Raw genomic sequence first — 15,000 nt, forward strand, 5'->3', positions numbered from 1 at the left:
CTGATAACGAGCGTCTTCCGCTATTGCTGTGTCACTGTGGAGCATGAAATGGCCCAGCCGGGCGGAGTGGGGGGTTGCCACAGGACGCTAGCTGCTAGACATCCAGACACGGCGCGCATGCGCCAAAGAGCCCGTTCTCTCTATAAGGCCGAAGAGAGAGAGCGAGAGAGAGAGAGAGAGCATGCGTTTCAAAGGTGCGGTGTGTTAACAGGAGACCTAGACCCCACTCCCCTCTGTCTATTTATACGCCGGTGTTCCTCTGAGTATTTCTGCGTGGGATCAAAGGCGTTTTTAAAAATGTGGAGGGGTGGAGGAGGGGGCGACCAGCAGGGTTCAAACGCCAGATGTTTAACTCAGTGGTAATTGCGTCTTATTGCGTCGTAAAAAGAGATTGCGGGACAGAAGGCGGGACACGATCAGCCTCCCCACGGCGAGGTGAAGAGCGCTCGAATTCAACGCCGATCAATCCGGCATGGCAGGTAGTGTTTTGCTGCCCGGTCACGTGTGCCAGCTTAACCAGCTCTATGATGACAAACCCAACTGAAGCAAACACACACACACACACACACACACACACACACACCATTTAGGAACTAAATCTACACAGTTGGAGCTTCACCTCAAAAATGTTTTTTTCTGCTTCCTTCAAAAATTTATTCGTTTCAGTGCTCCGGTGCGTTTGTGCACTTCAACCCAATTAGCCCTCGTTAGTGCTCATTAGCATAAGAAAGGGTTACGTCCGTTGCTGTTGGGCCGGAACCGCTGCTAATGAGGCAAAGGGCCCTTTTCAGTTTGCACCCTACAGTCAAACCCCCCCCACTCCCTTCCTGGAATTCCAGGGCCCCGTTGCCGGGGCGATGCGGCCCAAGCACAGACAGCGTGGAGTCGGTCACGCGCCTTCCAGAAAATGTGGCTGAGGACTCACTCACCCTCTCTCTCATCCCCCCCCCCAGTGGGCACTGTGACACAACCCCGCCCCCTCGGCTCGTTGGACCGTGCCACAGCAGGGCCAGACCAACATGCAGTGGCGGATCCGTGTTGCATTCCTCTGTTATCTGGCATCGGGCAGACCAGCTCTGCCCCTCCGCGGCTTGAGGCCGGGGAAGGTAGAGGGGGCGCTTCGGAGCTCGGACCGGCGCTGGAGGCTGGGGGGTGCTGGGACATAGAGGCGAGGAACCTCTGCCGGACCTCGTGTGCCACAGCAGCTTTTGAAAACACTCCGTGGCTCTTAAAGAGAGCAGAACGACAAGAGAAGACCTGCCTTAAAGCGCGACACGGGATCGGGTGCGGGGTTCCCCCGGGTCCGAACACCGAGAACCACCACCGAGACACCACCACCAACAAAATGTGGCCTTACTTTCCAACGTGACTCCACACTCCAACCTCGCCCCACCACCGCGACGCGGCCCGGACCCGTTTGGGATGCGGGCGGTCCGGTCCGCCTCCTCCGCCCGGTAGCAGCTCGGTCCCTCTGCCGCGAGGCTTACGGGACTGGAGTCCCACCGCCTCCCTGTGATTTGTGAGCTGGTGGCTTAGGGCTGTGGCCCTTACGTGGCCCTGTGCCACACAAAGGGCCAGCTGGGGACACGTCTGGATTCAATGTGTGGCCCCTGTAACATCAATCGGCTTCGCGGGCAGAGGCCTCCGCCCGGGGCCAGTGCGTGAGATCCTTATTAACTCAATTACTCAGGATACAGGGTCCAAACACACACACACACACACACACACACACACACACATACACACACATACACACAGAGCAAACTGGACAGGGCTCCCTGAAATCTCCACACGTGTGCGACCTGAAGAAAGTAAACAACATGTGCGGAGAGCTCCCCGCACCCTAAGCCCGTGGAAGGAAGAAAATAAAAGAGTGTGTGTGTCAGACAAGCAGAGAGAGACGGACGCGATCTCGGAGTTACAATTTGCGGTTCGGCTAATCTCCCTGGCTTGCAAGCTCAAATTATCGAGCTTTTTCTGGATGCTGGAAAAGTCGGCGGGGGGGGGGGGGGCTCTGAGCGGTTGGGGAAGGCAGAGTTTCCGAGAGGGCTGAGATTATTCCACCCCAGAGTGCTTCCAAGGCGTGCACAGGCGGGCCAAATATAGCGAGGCGGGAACCTGGCGTCCACGAGAGGGAAGGCGTCGGGCCGCAGGCGCGACCGCCAGGCAGGAGCGCAGTGGCACCAGGGGCGCGCGATACGGCCGGCGTATCGCGTCGCGATCCTGTACCTCGTATCGCTACCCGTCGCCGCGGCGACGTGCCTCAACACAAACTGTTACGAGCAGCACGCCGGAAAGACTCTCAGCGAAAGCTACAAAGCGATACGACGCGGCGTTCGGATATGTTTTGGAGTAAATTGTGATTAGCGAGCGAAATATGGCACGTCTGTGAGCTCGAGAGAGAATGTGACGAGCAAGCAAAGACAAACAGTCCCCAGAGCCCACAGCTGAGGCGTGCTCAGCCTGCCAATCGCGCCGTCTCTTCACACGCCACTTCTCCACAGCGTGCCGTTCGTATGGCGGGATTCTTTCCATTTGAAAGGCGTTTTAACCTTAAGCAACTTTGAGAGGCTGTTTTAAGGCCTATGACTGCGCTAACAAAGTAGACCTGTGCTGAATGCCAAATGACTGACACTCACTCACTCTCTCTCTCTCTCTCTCTCTCTCGCTCTCTCTCTCTCTCTCTCTCTCTCTCTCTCCCCCCCCTTCTCTCTCTCTCTCTTGAGACCCAGTGCTCCACTAAGCTTTCGCACTCTGTATAATGTGATTTTCAGTCTGTGGGATACTAGATCACATTATTACAAACCTACCCTAGGTTTGTAAAACTGAAATTGTAATAATGTGATCTAGTATCCCACAGACTGAAAATCACATTATACAGATTCATTCATTCATTCATTCATAATTCAACTTTATTTATTTACTGTGATTTTTGATGTTGACAAAAACACATCACAATCAGAAATCAGGACTCTTCCAGTTCAGCCTGTGTACTGCGATCGATGCACTATTTGAGACATAAGCTGACCTCCCATGGCATTCCCTGGCTCTGCTGAAAAGACGCCCCCTGCCCATCAAAAGTCTGGTCTCCCTGAGGGTGTGGGAGTGGGGGGGGGGTAGCTGTTGTAACCTCAGACACCTTTACTCTGCTACCAGTCATGATCTTTAACAATGGCTCACGACAACCCCAACCCTGCCGGGACACACCCGTCACCCAGAGGTCCCGGGGGACAGGGAACACTAGGTCAACGCTCCTGCTGACCTCCACGTCCTCGGGTTAAGGGTGGTGCCGGCCAGACTACCGTGCCAGGGTCAGCGCTGGCTAAATATATAAACATAGGGCGCCAAGATTCGTCAGCATGCAGCCTGCTATACTAAGCAGATATTAGCACATCAGAGAGAATTTTCCAAGAATTTCCAGAGAATTTTCCAAGAATACACATGGAAGTTAGCGATCGAGTAACAGATGTGGGTCAATGGGGGACGGGGGCGGAGAGACGGGGGGGCGTTATTGGGAAGGCGGGGTCCGTGGCGAAACCAGGAATGAAAGACCTTCTGCAACGATCAACTGCAAAAGAGTTCATTTACCTTTTTTTCGCACGCTGCCTTTGCGGCTAAGTTTTAACCAATCACGGCCGAGTATCGCGTTTCCTCAGACAAATGCCGCCTTGTACCCCTCCCCCGTCTCACGCTCGTGGGTTCAGAGCAGCCCCTCCCCCTCCCCGAAAAGCAGAGAAAGAAAAAGAGTTCGGCACAAAAGGGGACACGGGTGATCTACGACCTCCCGCCGCTCCGTCTCCATGATCATGGCCTGGCACGGTGACTGGCAGATGGCTGTGTAGGGGAAGAGCCCCGCGACATCACTTCCTGCCCATGCTAAATTTACCCCTGCAGAAAAGCGAGATTTCCCTGTTGGGGTCTGGAGCAGGCCACTGCAAATTTACCTCCCTTAATAAAGTGCTCCACTCTGCCTTCAACAACTAATTAACAGCTCATTTAATGTTTTTTTTTTCTTGGAGTGACTTCTTAGAGTGGTTTGGAGCAACTTTTTTTTTTAACAATGTTCGGCGTAAGTGTAGACTACAGAGCGAGCGCATGCTAAAAACCTTATGTTTTATGTATGACATTTTCACTGACCCATTTGCGCATTAATTATGCATACCGCAGTGCAGTCCAATTTTTTTTTTCCCAGAAAGAAGAAGAAGCCCACGTTGAGCCACGAACGAGAAATTCCCAGCATATTAAAGAGATGTGCTGGGGAAAGCCGCGAGCGTGGCGCTCGGAAGGCTGGGTGGGCAATGCTGCTTCGTGTGGAGCAACGGTTGGAATTCCAGACTGCTTATTTTAAGCTTTTTGGCACAGGTGCTTGCAGCGTCCGTGACCAGCTGAGAGAGGCATTAAGGCATTCTTTGCGCAGTGTTAGCAGGGCTGCATCTCGCCTTTGCTGCAAAAATACCTGATACCTTTGAAAGTGTTCGGAATATTGTGGGGGCCGGAAGAAGAAAAAACATGGGTCTGAGAAACAGCTGCTCCAGCTGTTCCCTCCGACTCTATGCGGAGAAACACTTGCAACTTCACAAATTCCTAATACGTGCAGATGCACCTGACTGAATAACGTGGCAGGAAAGAGACGTCACTCCCTGTATGTACAAAATCCAGCTCGGAATTCCACAATCCTATGTTCCCCCATGTGGAAGATCGGATTTATGCACAGGCGACCGGGCTCATGAAATGCCCATGGCCTGACAAAATAAAGCACCACTTACACTTCACACTTTTGTCCGGAACATAAATAAGATATAGCGAGAACACTCACCAGTTTCTTCGTCGACGGCAAAGATCCCAAGGCCAGACCCGTCCCGTATAGAATAGACAATCTCCCCATCCCTTCCTTTGTCTTCGTCCTGTGCCGTGACCTTCATGACAGATGTTCCAATGGGTATGTCCTCTTTGATAAATCCTTTGTCCACGAACGACGGAAACCATGGGCGGTGCAGGTTCTCGTTCACGTCCACCACCTCCACCACAACGTGGCAGGTCGAGGATAAAGAAATCGGTTTGCCTTTGTCCTTAGCTTTCGCCATGAGGTTGTACACTTGCCGCTTCTCGTAATCCAGATTCTGCACGATTCGCACTGCGCCGCTGAGTTTGTCCACTTCGAATTTCCCCTCGCCATGGTCCATGAGGCTGTACCGCACCTGGCTCGAGGGTCCGATGTCCGGGTCATGGGCTTCCAACCACATGACAACCGTGCCAATTGGGAGATCCTCCCTCACCTTCACCCGATAGTTGGGAGGAACAAATTTGGGGGGGTTGTCGTTGACATCTTCCAGCGTGATTTTAAGCGACACAGTCGACACCAGCTGGGGTTCGGCTGTGGCCTGGTCACGAGCGGCTATCCGCAGTAGAAAGTCGGACTGGACCTCTCGGTCCAGAGGTTTTTTGACTGTAACGATTCCCGTCTCCTCAGCGATGGTGAACTGATCAGTGTCTGCCAGTATGGAGTACCTGACGATGCCATTGTCCCCGAGATCTTTATCTGTGGCTACAACCTGGATAATTTCCGTGCCCACAGGCGTGTTTTCGCTAATCTCCACTGAGTAAGTGTCTTGCAGAAATCGCGGGCTGTTATCATTAGCGTCCGTTACCTTGACGTCCAACAGTCGCGATGATGATTTCTGGGGTATCCCAAGGTCGTAAACCGTGACATTGAGTGTGTAGTGATCGGTCCTTTCTCTGTCGAGTGGAGCGTACACCTTCAGCCAGCCGTCGTTCATGTCAACAACAAATCGACTCTCCGTGTCGCCTCCTGAGATAACGTAGACGAGTTTGCCATTGAAACCGCTGTCCGAGTCTGACGCGTTCAAATGGATGATCCTGGCCCCGACCGGCAGGTCCTCTTTCACATCAACCGCACTGGGAAACGAGTCCGCAAACTGGGGGGTGAAGCGGTTGGCAGCGTGAACGTCTAAGAAGTTCTCGTCGGGTTCCGCCTGGTTGTGGACTCTACTGCTCTGCAGCAGCTTTTCTGCCAGCATAGTGGCCACGCCGGTGTCAACACACCTGACTTGAACGGGTTTGTGCGCTGTGATGACGGTTATGTTCAAGAACGTTGGCGGTGCCTCATGCTCGCCATCACTGGCTACCACCTGCAGGCAGTGGAAGGATGCCTTCACCGCCTCACCCTCGTCCAGCGGCTGCTTCAGGGACAGCACGCCCGAGTTGGGGTTCAACTCGAAGAGGTCCAGGCCGTTGCCACTTCTTATCGCGTAGCGGACCAGCTGAAGCTCATCCGCGTCGATGGCAGACACAGTGGTGATCTGCTCTCCAACGCCGTGGTCTCTGGGCACAGTCACCTCACAGTCGACGCTTTCAAACAGAGGCTTGTTGTCGTTCAGGTTGCTGAGGGTGACCGTGACCTGCGTTTCCACCTCACGGCGAAAAGGTTCCCCCCAGTCTGATGCGCGCACTCGTAAATTATAAACCCTCGGCATCAGTTCATAGTCCAGAAGTTCAGAGGTACTGATAACCCCAGAGAAGTAGTCGATTGCAAAAGGTTGGGGGTTTACGTTAGCGATGCTGTATGTAACGTAGCCATTCTCTCCGCTGTCTAAATCGACTGCTTTAACTGTGGCCACACTCGTTCCTATGGGCATGTTTTCATCAATGCTGGCTTTGTAAGAGGACTGCTGAAACTCCGGGGCATTGTTGTTCACGTCAGTCACGTCAACGATAACTTTAGTGGCTCCTTTTTTGTCACCAATAAAGACTTCTAACTCATGTCGGGGTGCATAGTCTGCACGGACGGGCCCAGCTGTTGTGATCAGGCCGGTATCTGGATTGATTGTGAAGGGATTTTTGTCTGATTTTTGTCTTAAAGTGTACTTTAATTGGGGATACTTCGGCACAGCTGTTACCATCACAACAGGTGTGCGCAGTGGAGCAAATTCGCTTATATTGACCCTGTAAACAGACTGCTCGAATTTCGGAGGCCCTACTTTAAACTGTGGGGACGTGATGTGGATGACTTTAGCTGAGGAAAACCGGGCTGGATTTCCTTTGTCTTTAGCTTGCAGTGTGAGATTGTAACCGTAAGGCTGACCAACCCAGTCAACTTCTTTCAAAGCCCTAATTTTGTATTCCTTGCTACCCGGGCTGGACCTCACAGCTCTAAACTGCTGCAGCGGGTCTCCTGCAACCACACTGAGAGACGCTATTTCCCCGTTGGCACCCTGGTCATCGTCCTCAACGGAGACCACAGCGTAAGTGGGGTCCTTGTCGGCGTCAGAGGGTGCCAGAGCCAAAGCGGTGATGACTGGTGCGTGCTCGTTAGCCTGCTCCACCCGTACCGTTAGCTTTGCCATGCTGCTAAACCCACTGCTCCCATACAGCTTCATGCCGCGGTCCACCGCCAGCACCTCTAGCTCGTACCGCTTTGTCTCCGCGTAATCCAGCTTCCCGGTCAGCGTGACCACACCACTTGTGGGATGGACCGCAAACGTGTCCGTCCATTCCCGGAAGCTGTAGTAGTACTCCCCATTCGTACCGATGTCGGCGTCCGTCGCCGTGACCGTGGCGATGCTGGAGCGGATGGCCGTGTTCTCTGGCAGGGACACGCTGTAGGAGGTTGGGGAGAAGAGGGGCCGCAGGTCGTTGGTGTCCAGTACCTGGACCCGGACCCTCACCCGGGCCTCCGCATTCCATGCCCTCTCCGTGGCCTTGACCGTGAGAACATAGTGGTCACGCACCTCGCGGTTGAGGATTGCGCTGCTTCCTCCTTTGGTCCTTATTCGCAGAAAACTGAAGTCTCCCAGCTGGTACTCCTCTGCTTTGAAGAGGCTTTCGCTGTCGCCCGACACTATTTTGTACCGTATTTCCCAGGAAGGGTCCATGGCGTAGATGCCCATTTTCACGGGGCCCTCCACGTAGGTCTTGGCAGCGGAGTTCTCAAAGATGGTGGTGTTGTAGAAGGGCTGGGTGAAGCGCGGGCTGGGCGACGTGTCTTGCCCCTGGGACCAGGCGGGGTCCCACAGGAACACCAGCTGCACTGCCAGCAGTGACGTCACCTGGATACGCATGTTCGCTGTCCGCTCTCCACCGAACCACCTGTGGAGAAGGAGGTGCAGGATTAGGAAACCAAAAAAGCTTTCTATTTTTGTCCTGAAACACCAATTACAGACATTTAGGGCTGGGAGCCAGAGGTCTGTATGTTAGTTTGGACAAAAACAATTTTTAAATTTTAAATATGCCTTCTTGAGATATTATGCCAATGAGACAAATACAGATATACAGCTAAATCTGAACACAATTTAAGAGAGCTAAAAGATCTGACATTGAAAATCAAAGTCTGGTTTGAATTTGATTTGGCTCTGCTGTGAATTTGTCAAACGTCAGTTATGCACCCCTAGTTTCAACGCTTCAACAGGAGAGCAAAAAAAGTTATGTTTACAAAAGTTAATGAAATCAGTCTACAAAGCATAAATATTCACTTTGCACCGGTAGCAGAAACCAGATGAGCAGCCGGACGTAAAATACCGCGGAAACAATTGATTGACAGTCCGAGAAGAATGCGTGCGCGAGCGCGGCAAACGTTACCGGCACAGGCAGCCCGAACGGCGCGTACGTGCTCGGCGCAGCGCGCGAATGAAGCGGCGGCGCCGGGTTTCCAGGCTCGCCAAGTCTCCACGGGCGCTGGGGACGGAATGCGCGGAGATAAGCAGCGAGGAGCCCTGGATGGAAGCGCTCGTTCCAGATTATACACAAATGCACGCATTCCATCGCGCACTGCGTGCACGAGCTAATCCAAGGCTGGGAGTCTCTGGTCGTGGTTGGGAACGTTCACCCTTCCCACCCATATACGGATCTGAAGCCGGTACCGCTAAACGACGGGCGCCCGCTTCTAAAAACTTTATTAACGGGCTCGATATATTTTCCTTTTTTTACACGTCTTGCTCCGCAAAGCCTGATTACAGAGGCGCGTTAATTAACTGCAAGGGAATATAACCGGGCGCGGTGGTGAAATGTTTCTGATGCTGAAAAGGTGGGTCGTGAGGAACCCTGGCAGCCGCGTGAACGAGGGCGACACAGCGCGAGTCCGACGAAACAGTCGCACCAGGCCAACCACAGACGTATCATCCGAGCTACACTAACTAACAAAAAACCCAACAACCCTTCTTTCGTTTTTACTTCTGTTCCAGTACGTCGGACATCGCCGACCTGTGTAAGGATAACGTTTGCCAGTTAGATTAGGTCACCTTTTGTCGGAGTCCCTCCTCCCGGGACAACTCGACAATTTATGACCTCGAGCTAATCAAACCAAGTGTTTCGTTAAAGCAGAGTGTCCCAAAACCTTTACTCGCTGTATAAACACAATAATAACGCAATCTAACGAATTTAACACTTTAAGCGCCCTCGGAGAGAACCTGGTTCGTTTAAACTTTTTTTTTCCTTCACATTTTAATTATTATTTTAATTGATCGACAGACAACGTAACGCAAGCTGCAATAAACACAACATGTTTAAAAATATATCAACGTTTTGATCCCTAGAGTTTTGTTGTCTTTGATAGGAAAGCATTTGTAACAAAAGCGGGGGCTCGTGCCCCATCCCCCCATCGGTGACCGTGTTCATTCTCCACAGCCAGATGCCAGATTGTTCAAACAAGTCAACAATATCTTGCTTAAACAAGTTTAGACGGAAGCATTTTTAATTGCATAACGAGCAGCCGAAAACTTCCGAAGCGTCACCAATTTTGCTATTTCAGATCTCCGTTCCTGGAAAAGTTTCCTCAGCCGCGGGCTGCCAACTAAGCAAGCAGCGCGAGCTCCGAGCAGTAATTACAAAGCCACCGGGCAAAAACCTCGGTTCAACTTTCACGTCGTTTCGAAAACGGGTAACGTTCAGCTCGCGGCCCCGCCACACCAACAGGCGATCACCTAAAACAACCGCCTCCGCCCGTTCACCATCATACATACCGATTCCAGCACTAACGTCCCGTGTTTGGCCGGTTTGCATGTAGTTTAGAAGTTCGCAATTTCTGCATGGTACCGAGAAGCTCTCCTCACAGCGCGAGTGCTACCGTCTCTCCTCGCGCACTCAGCCCCTAGCGCACAGCCTCACGAGCGCTTGCCCGTAGTTTGCGTGTGATATCTCTCCGCGAGCCACTCGCTCGTCCGGATCTACTTCCTGCTGGCATGAGGATAAAGTACGCGCTTTTGAGGGGCCGGCGAAGTCTTTTGATGTTAGATTTTGTGTCCTTGCCTTTTATTTGGGGAAGTGAGCGCGCTATATCTCGACACGCTTTATTCACGAAAGCCACACCGCTCGCGAGCGATCAACGAAAACAAGAACTCACGAGACTGAACACCGTAAGTCGATTTAGCAGTCCGTCTCAAAAACCGACAGCAAGCGTGAGAAAACGAGCTTTTAAAAAATCTACTCGGCGGAACCACAGCAGATGCCACCCCAACGGTTTTTAAACGGGTGTATCCGCGCTATATTGTAAAAGAAAGGATGGTATCCCGTGGAGAGTCATGGAGAGTGCATGCGAGCAAACTGGCAGGCTCATAGGGATGAATAAGGGAAAGGACGAAAAGAAAAGTTGGAACTAGAACCGCGTGGCCGCGGGATTCCTAAGCACGACCGAACGTCCGGCCCGTTCTGCTGCGTGCGAGTGATGGCGCTCGTCCCCTACCGTTACAGAGACGGCGCACTCCACGCGGCTCTGCGCTGAGCACACGCTAAATCGGTCAAACCGAGTGCCAACGGCTTGAATCAAAACCATGCGTGCTTCAACACGCTAGTGAAAAGACACTATTATTATTATTATTATTATTATTATTACTACTACTACTACTACCACTACTACTACTACTACTACTACTATTTAACTTTAGATTACAAACTAGACTGCCTATGGGTAGCGAAATCCGAAATTTATCAAGTTGCAACGGCATTCTAAAATAAATAATATAAGAAAAGAAGTGAAAAAAGCAAAAAAAAAGAGAAGAAAATTAAGGTACTGACCGTACTAAGCAGGCGACGGCTGTCGCGTCAAAGTTTCCTTCAAATCTATTCCAAGAGGTACTGACAAACCGGGAACGCGAGCATCCCTGCGCACGAAGAATCAGTCGAAATTAACAAAACAAAAACAAATGCAGGCACAGGCATTCCGCACTAGTTCCTACATTGCCTCGCGCGTCCGTACTTCACGGGCTGCATCCCACACGGCCACGCACGCACAGCCTTGACCACAATGCGAAATCCGTGAGCCTCTCACCGATGCCTCGCGTCCACACGCACGCACAGCGGAGGAGGCGCCCGGGTTCTAAAAGCGGGATGTCTGGCTGGGTTTCGGGAGTCGTGACGTCACTCAGCTCACCCCGGGAGTAGCTCGTGTCACTTCTTGAATGCACGCACTCACCGTAGCCCGCTGCGCGAGTGACACGGGGGCGTTTTTGTGTATTTTTGGGGGGGTGGGGTGCTGATTTTTTTATTGATCGCGGACGCTTCGTACAACTCATGCAATAATTAGACTACTCAAGAACTCCACGAGGAGCCAGAATTGCCGTTTCTTATTTTTCTATCGACGCACTGGGCAGCGGACATTAAAGCCTCCAACTGCAGCAGCAGTGTTATAGAAAAATAATAATATGAAGTGTGTTCTGATAGGCTATCGTCCACCACAACTAGAAGGCTCAGTAGCACGAGCTTGTGATAACCACCTGAAGCCTCTGGAGCGTCGCGTGCTGCGTTAATCCCTGCGCCTCGTTTCTACAGAGCTAACTTTCATTAAAAGCACGTTTGCCATCGGGTCTGTGTGATTGAGAGGCACCAGGTGTGTGTGTGTGTGTGTGTATTCCTCCCACTTCCTCATTCTAGCACATGGATATTCAACACTCCCTGTCAAGCTCGGAAGCCCAAACCCCCCCTTAAACACACACACACACACACACACACACACACACACACACACACACACACACACACACACACACACACACACACACACACACACACACACACACACACACACACACACAGAAAACCCCTCCGGTCCACCCATAAAGCTTTAATTGGATTCCGGTCAGGTGATACAGGGAGAGGTCCAGTGCTTTTGATCTTGGCACTGTTGAGACATTCCATTGTTGGCACAGGGCTTTGGGAGCTGTGGCCTTGAGAAGCAGTAACATGCCTGGAGGTGGTGTGTGTGTGTGTGTGAGAGAGAGAGAGAGAGAGAGAGAGAGAGAGAGAGAGAGAGTTTTACCTCCTTCGTTGTAGTGAATACACTAATAACATCTCTAACCTGGCCTTCACACACTCTAGTCATCACAGTACCCAGGACTCATCTGCCATCATTACTACTATTATTCATTTTTGTTTTAAGGTGTTTTTACATCAGCTTCTACCTTTCCAGATTTTTACATTTGTTTGTCTTTTGCAACACTACTATTTTATTCTATATGCCACTTCTTGTCGTTTCTAGGTACCTAAATGTCTCTGGTTGCATGTGTCATTTAATGATGAATTTCATATCACTGTCATCTCTGGAGAAACCAGCCTCAGTCAACTGTCCAATCCCCCTGGCCTCTGGCTGCCCCATGGCCCTGCCCACCTCATTATGTCACTAATGGTCAGTGAAGATCTCCTCCCTCTCATGTCTCAGACTCTGCTCTGCTCTAACGCACCTTACTACATCCATGGGCTCATTATGGATCTCCACCGGCTAAACAGCCAACCGGGGCTCACTCAGGGCCCCAGCTGAATAACCACGTGGCTGCACTGAATCTCATTGGGCCTGGGTTTGAGTGACAGTGGACCGCACCTTTAAGATCCCCCCGTTATTGAACGCCCCTATAGATGTCACTTTGTTATGGGGGGAAAAAAAAAACCTCAAGCTGTCTGTAGTGAGCCAAACAGACATTTATCGAACAGACACGTAAAACCTCTAATCTCCATCCAGGGTATTCTTCCTTTATAGAGACGCTGCCCTTCTGATGCTGCCCTTCCAAGACTTTCACGGTTGCCAGTGACCGTCTTAGGAGGAGAAGGACCAAAAGGCAAAACCGGACAGACTGCACTAAACCTCTCGGCCTGCTACGCGTCTGGGCCAGGCACCAGAGTTCTGTCACCACTGCTGCATCCTGTATGCCGGGAAGGGCCGGTCACGAGAGCGGCTCATGCTAAGCACCCAAACGACAGACTACAGCATATCATTGACCCTTCATTAACACCTACACAGTTTATCTGCTATCTGGCATGGGAGATGTAGTTTAATTTGGATTCCTTCCACCCTGGGGCGGTGGGGGGGCACTTACCACCCCACTCACTAACCCACTTACTGCTCCAGCATGATGCACGTTTTATAAAAAAATACTAGTCCTGAAATGGGTAAGAGAACCAAAAACAGTCCAGTGTTAACAGTTATAATAGTTATAATGATAAGATTAATATGACAGTTCATAACGACTCGTCTGTGCAGATTCGTAGACATGCCTCTGCTCGGCAGAACCGCTTTCCCACTCAGACCACACAGTGTGGCATTTTCATTTGCATACGCATTTGCATACGAGTTGTCGACTGAAAGGTGCATGAGCCTGTAATGCTTTTAGCATCCACTTTGGCATGCACCAACATTTGATGCAAAAAAAGAGAGTAATTAATGTATATTAGATTGCAGTCAAGCAGCAAACATATGAGCTTGGGACGCATCAAAGGAACCCGTCGGCTGGCGAACGACAGCTACAGTGGATGTGTGGTTTGGTTTTCCGCGTTAACCAGTTACCGTTACATTTATCTTGATGCGCAACTGGAAGAACTCTGTCTGCCGAGTGAATGTGTAACAAACTGAATTGCAAACTGCAGCTGCTTGTAAGCGTCTGGCTGCATAGTCCCCCCCCCCCCCCCCGGCATCATGGGATTTAATCTTTACTGTAAAAGGCCAGTTATGTAAATAAGTTAACTGCTGTACTGGAGAAAAATATTGATTCAACCTTACTGTTCTGGAAACGACAGCAATGCAGAAGTGTAGCGTGTAGCACGTAGGCTGCAGTGTGCGTGCCATGTGTGGATGTAATGTTCTGTCAGAGCTGTAGTAGTATGGAAGGCATAATACATATCCGACACCCTGGACACGTTTCCGTAGCTCCTTACGTAAGTGTGGGTCCAAGGAGCCAAGGTACGTATAGTGAGGTGTGAAACTGGGACGTTTCCAACAGAGGCGGAAAACTACCAAACGGTATGAGAAGGACAAACACGACTGCAATCTGTGTAACAGGATCACACAAAAAATACACAAAATGACACAAGAGACAGAAGAGTTATTAATGTAATGTAATTCACATGGCGGACCTATAACCCCCTCCTACACACACACACACACACACACACACACACACACACCACTCTGCTAAACCTCCACACCGGCTTTTGAAACCAACCATGTGTCAAACTTTCTAGCACTTTCCACCTCTGTCCCTGCCACCCAATGTCATTTACGCAGACCACAAAATCAGGGCGCATCACTGTCAAAATCGGGGCGGGACAGTATGAGCCTGCGTTGGCATGGCGATAGCATCTGGGCTTGGAGGCCACCTCGGAGATCACCTTGGCAACGCCTACGCGGAGGGGAAGGCTCACCGAGGAGGCGCGCTCCATCGGAGGGAGAGGAGTGATGGGAACAGCATGGCCCACCCCGCTGTCTCCAGACTGGGTCTCCATGCACGCAGTCTGATCTTAAAGCTTCTGTAAGCAATTTGTTCGAAGAACGTCTGGGCTAAACTGTCCTGAAGGGTAACTCTAAAACAGATGGTATGAGAGAAAAAAGAACGGTCTTGGCGATAGTTCTGGGCTCACTCTAAGTCTAATCTGGGTCTGAGTCCATGTCTGGTCTAAATCTGGCCTAAGTCTAAGTCTGTTTGACGTCTGCTCTAAATCTAAGACTAAATCTAGTCTAAGTCTGGTCTAAGTCTAGTCCATGTCTGGTCTAGGTCTGTTTGAAGT

The 15,000-nt window shown here is 51.2% G+C and overlaps 1 protein-coding gene and 1 long non-coding RNA gene across 8 annotated transcripts in view; both read right to left on the reverse strand.

The window, feature by feature from the left end:
• LOC145657868 (uncharacterized) overlaps positions 1–2,661 on the reverse strand; it is a 5,272-nt gene extending 2,611 nt beyond the window's left edge. The window contains exon 1 of the long non-coding RNA XR_014123790.1: positions 1–2,661. This exon is cut by the window's left edge and continues 658 nt beyond it. This is a non-coding gene — a long non-coding RNA (uncharacterized LOC145657868).
• Positions 1–11,320, reverse strand: part of fat1a (FAT atypical cadherin 1a) — a 66,986-nt gene extending 55,666 nt beyond the window's left edge. For 3 of the 7 annotated variants that reach the window (XM_035529868.2, XM_035529867.2, XM_035529866.2), the window contains exons 1-2: positions 11,026–11,311; positions 4,817–8,106 (exon numbers count right to left, since the gene is read on the reverse strand). In XM_035529868.2, coding sequence (XP_035385761.2) covers positions 4,817–8,078 — 3,262 coding nt within the window. In that variant the 5' untranslated portion in view covers positions 8,079–8,106; positions 11,026–11,311. Of the gene's footprint in view, positions 1–4,816; positions 8,107–9,974; positions 10,123–11,025 lie in introns of those variants that run through there. The other 4 variants (XM_035529863.2, XR_004776475.2, XM_035529864.2 and 1 more) reach the window with 4 other exon arrangements.
• Between the last annotated feature and the right edge of the window lie 3,680 nt (positions 11,321–15,000).

Source organism: Electrophorus electricus, chromosome 5 (genome assembly GCF_041902795.1).
Source record: "Electrophorus electricus isolate QZ-2024a chromosome 5, ASM4190279v1, whole genome shotgun sequence".
Classification (NCBI taxonomy): Eukaryota; Metazoa; Chordata; class Actinopteri; order Gymnotiformes; family Gymnotidae; genus Electrophorus; species Electrophorus electricus.